Source organism: Arachis ipaensis, chromosome B08, assembly GCF_000816755.2.
Source record: "Arachis ipaensis cultivar K30076 chromosome B08, Araip1.1, whole genome shotgun sequence".
NCBI classification, from domain to species: Eukaryota; Viridiplantae; Streptophyta; class Magnoliopsida; order Fabales; family Fabaceae; genus Arachis; species Arachis ipaensis.
In genome coordinates, this window is record NC_029792.2 from 9,175,745 (window position 1) to 9,180,990 (window position 5,246).

The 5,246-nt window shown below is 32.1% G+C and overlaps 1 protein-coding gene across 7 annotated transcripts; it reads right to left on the reverse strand.

Annotated features, from left to right (window-relative positions):
• LOC107613735 (probable protein phosphatase 2C 52) lies at positions 810–4,277 on the reverse strand (the record flags this gene model as incomplete). Of its 7 annotated transcripts, XM_021108823.1 has the most annotated exon segments (7): positions 810–903; positions 1,320–1,543; positions 1,626–1,743; positions 1,832–2,176; positions 2,267–2,768; positions 3,572–3,596; positions 4,080–4,277. In XM_021108823.1, coding segments are annotated over 5 exon segments (1,042 nt in total), but the record flags the coding sequence as incomplete, so codon positions are not given.

Below are 5,246 nucleotides of genomic sequence, written 5' to 3' on the forward strand. Positions count from 1 at the left end.
TACATGCTAAATTATTTCAAATTTTAGATAATGAATGTTAAAATTAATTATTATTAAAAGATTAAACTCTTTCACATAAAAATAATAACTAAAAATCTTATTATTTGATTTTTTTTTAATCTACGGAGATCATGGTATTCTTAGTCAACAAAAACTTATATCTCTTACAACCTTTTTATAAGAGTAGTTTGATTCTATAAATCTTTTGTGGCATAATCTATAATGTTAGGATAAAATCAATGTAATTTTAAAAGATTTATATTCTCGTAATATTATTACGAGTAAAAATACTAGTTTGGAAATAGACTTTCACTTCAAAAGTAGGATAGTCGTTTTGGGAAACTGCTAAAAATAGGTAAATCAATTATAATAAAAAGAAAAGAAACATGGTGATGAATTATAGATAATAGATAAACAAAAAATGAAGTGAATTCCAAATTCCCAAATCAAATGGGTGGTGACCAGGGATGATAAATGGGCCTAAATCTGCTATCTTGATCTGCATAACCTGCTAAAAAAGCGGGTTGGGCTGAAAAAATGTAACTGTCAAAATCAAAAGTCTGCCTAACCCTACACCGCTTAAACCATGGACTTTGGCGGGGTGGGGCGGGCTTCTCCGACGGGCTTGTTTTTTTGGCAAGACGGTATTTTTGTAATTTTTTTGCCAAAACTCAATTTTTTCTAACCCAACTTACAAGAGTATGAAAATAAAAATTGAGTGTTTTGGATTATGTTTATGTTGCTTTGAAGACAATATTTACAATTATTATGTTTATTTTGCTTTGGAGAGAATATTTATAATTATACTTCCGCAGAATCCACCAGAACCCTTGCTGCTGATGCTCGAGTTGGTGCCGTGGATACTATCTCAACCACCTCTTCATTGCTTAACACATCCCAGACCTGCACAAAATACCAAGATGGATATTAGCATAAGTAGCCTAAAAAGAAACACAATAACTAGTTAAAATTTTTCAAGTGTTGGATTCAAATTCATCATATCATATGTCTATTCTCGTCCAAAAGTAAACAAACACATAAAAGATGAGAATGACATGCTTTTCTTGCTTACATAGGTAGAACTATTATGCATAGCAAAATTTTCCTACAGCAAGTTATACATAGCTTAAACCAAGTTACTTTGATTTGATGACTTTCACATGGACCAAAACAACAAAACAAGAAAAAACTATGCATCTAGGAAACAGAAAATGCTGCAAATGCTCTATGCTGAGAGACTTTAGCGATAATTGTAACATTACTGTGGCAACTGAGACCACAAGAACAAATAAAAGCAGATATATCTTCGAAAGTCTTACTCCATCCGAGGCAAGAACAATGAACTCGTCTTTGTCTGTAAGATGCCGGTGAGAAAATTCTGGTATAGAAATGACACCGTAATCCTTCAAACAAAAATCGCCAAATGCTCTAGCCATTGCTAATCCAGGTGCATCATCAAAAGGTAACCACACCCTTGGAACTTCTGGTTCATCTTGCAAGGCAAATACCCTGCCCTTGCACCTTTTGATTCTTTCAGCTTCCCCTGTAAAAAATTCAGATAAGCTATCTCAAAGCAAAAACATAGACTGAACTGAGAAAGGATGAACAATGATGACAAAACTAACTTGGCAAATCAGGTTTCAAATCAATTGTCAACTGAATTGCCACCATGGAGTCATTGCTGTCCTTGGATCCCATGATTGCTCGGGAATCCCCTATGTTGCTCATGAACAGATTTGATCCCTGGAAAGTGAACAACATAAGAAATGTCAGTGAAAAGAAGCAATGAAGTATATGCAGCAATTGAATGCACTACTCATTGAGCTGCTACCTGCTTCACTATAGTTACAGCCGTGCTCCCACTACAGAAACAATCCAGATTCGGATGAGACCTCAGCTCTTTGTCCATGGCCTTATATGCCTTCATGAAAGCTTCTCTCCACATGGAATTTATTTTATCCTCATCAGAGCTATCTTTCTCAGACTCTTCAGTGTCAGGCTTTATATTCCCTTTGAAAGAAGCTTTCCCTGATCCGTTTCGCCTCGATTCACCGGAATGCAAAAAAGAAAGAAGTTTGATAGGCAGGGAATCCCTAACTTTGCGTGCAACAAGGTGACCATGAGGACCATGGCCATCAAATACACCACAGAAGGTCACATCTTCTGCCATGAAATCCTTCAGAAACAAATATTGCTATGATGTCAAAATTTCTAGAATTATCATACATAACAATTCACAACAAGATGAACACACATACATACTTACTTCCCATACAATCATGGCATCCTGATTAACACCCTTACGACCCTGCTGCGTAAATATGCAAGAAGACCGGCTCTTTCCATTGGAGAAAATCCTGTTTGGTAAGGATGATAACTGATGCAGGGAAACAACATGATCAGAGAATGTTCTCCTTGCTTTCTTTTGACCACAGAAACCGATTTCTAAACAAGATGGAGAGTCTGAGTCTCCATTGCTCTTACTACTACAACTGCTCTTACTGCTTGTTGAGACACAACACCCCATCTCTCTCAGTTCTTGAACCAAAATATCATCAGATGGAAACTGATGTATCAGATTCTTTCCTCCTTCATTCTAGATCTGACATGATATTCTTAGTTCTATAACAATAGTCAATTGTACACATAATCCTGAAGATTCTCTCAAGTAGAAGTATTATAGAATTTACAACTTAATGTTCCAAGCTGGTACCTATAGTACTGGCTCAAATGCTGCCGGAAGCTATATGAATGGGTTTGAAACCCAGCTGAACAGAAAAAGACAGATGAATTTAAATTTAATAGTCTTGGCATATAGTCTAAACAAAGAATCAAGTGATTGTTGCATGAAAAGAACAAAAACAGATAAGACTAAAATAATCAGTCTATATGAATATTAAAATACTAACATGTGAAACCAAGTGATAGAATATACTAAAAATATGTAGGATGATTGGTCCCTCCTCAAGAATCACATTGACAACATCAAACTCTGAGGCTCCTGACATTAATTTAATCCATAAACTATGCATTGGAAAACTAAACTTAAGTAGAAAAAGCAGAGAACACAAGAGGCTTCAATTTTCAAAAGGGTTAACAACTAAATTTCTATGCATTTTCTTTCACAGAACAGAACATAGATCTTCATAGAATAGAATATCAAAATAAAGAGCAAGGCAACACACTTGTGATAGTGTCCAAGTTTTCTCATTCCATAGCAAGGAGGAGGAAGAATATAAGGAACAAAAACCAATCTTTTTTAGACAAAAAGCAAATAATTTTGGCCTAGAATATACACAGACAAGAAAGGACACCAATTTATAAAATGTAGAAATGAGAAACAAAATACAAGAAGAAATAGCCTTATGCTTAAGTTATAAGTTATAACTGAAATGAATGGGATTGAAAATGAAATAAATCATTAGTAACAAAACTCTTGATTTTTTTTTTCTTATCCTGGTTTACCTTTACCTTAGCAGTAGTAAAAGGAAAAAAAGAAGTTTGGTAAATGCACAGTTTCTGAAAGCGAGAGAGAGAGAGAGAGAGTAAAGAAGGAAAACAAATACAAAACTGTGGTTTGCAGGTGCAGAGAAACCCTGAGAAAAACGCAAAAAGAAAGCAGATAAAGACGAAACGATGGGTTAAGATATGGTGGCGTCAACAAAGAGTAGAGCAGATCAATCAAGTAAAGTTAATTATCGTGAATTCACAAATTACTAAAAACGACAAAACTTGGAACAGTACAAAAATAACAAAGTCACCCAAGTATTTGTCTCCATAAGTCGATCAAGGAAAAAAAATCATATTTTTAAATAAATATCAGTTAAACTAACATTAACCAATTTGTTATTTTTTACTAAAAATATATATAAAAAAATGTTTATGGATGAAAAACTGATTCTGGAGTAGAAAAAACTGAAGCTTTTCTTTCCTCTTGTTTGAGAAAGTCCAAATAACTGAAGATAATGATCGCGTTTATCAAAAACTGAACAGCAATTGAATATTCTGGGGTTATTGGAAACGGTATGAGAATGCAGATCCTGCATTTGTGAAGAAGAAAGAAGGAAAAGAAATCATACCCCATTTTGAAGCGTTAGATGAAATTAAGCAGATAGTTGGAAGAGTGCAATGATCCAATGAGTGAAGAGGAAGAGAAGGTGGTTGATGAGAATGGAAGAGGAGAGAGAAGGTTGTAAATTGTAAGGGTGTGAGTGAGTGAGTGAGTGAATGTGTGAAGTTATTAATTGCAAAAGCAGAGTTCACTCCATAAACACAAAGATTGTATTTATTATATTTTATATTAATAATTTATAATTAAAATTTATAATATGTTTTTAATTTTAATAATAAATTATTTTTCTAAAAGTACTATTTTTTTTTTAAATCTATTAGTATTTGCCTTCTATTTTTTTGATAGATTTCTTTTAGACAGGGACTAATAGATAATAGATACACATAGTTATAGCGAAGAATTAAATCTGATTTAAAAGCTAAGATTTCGTTATATATATGCAACTTGACGGGTATAGAATTTTCAACAGAATATTAATTATCATGATAGAAATTAATTTATCAAAATTAAACTCAAACTAAAACAAACAAATTCCGGGTTCCTTCGCGTTTAGCTTGAAGTATTACAGTTGGTCTCTCTCTTCGTATCTTTATACATAAAAAGAATTTGACAACTTAACTATCTTACATATTATTACTATTTCACACATTAGTTATTAATACATTAGTATAAATAAATTATTTTGGTCCATCGAATTTTAAAATTAATCTTTTACTTCATAAAATTATGAAGTTTGAGTCTTATTTGTCTCTAAGTGAACCTTTTAATTTATTTTATTAACATGTCGCATGATGGATGAAATAAAGCAAGTGGATAAAAACAAAAATATGATTTTTGTGAATGATTTGAACTTTTTTTTTTGTCACCTATAGTCCTATACTCTGTTCAATCTTAGATATAAACATTACAAAACAGTAATAATGTAAATGGGGTTGACGATTGATGCGACAGGTATTTTTGTAACTTTTTGGGGTTAAAATTTGTTTCTTATTTCAACCAGAAAGAAAAAAAACTAAAATAAATCTGTACACTCACTAAAATTGTTAATAAAAAATAAAAATTTATATACAATTATTTTCATAAAAAATTTATTAAATATTTTAATATATTTAAATAAATTATCATAAATAATTTTTAATTATTTTTTATATAAAAATATCTGCCACCAAAATAA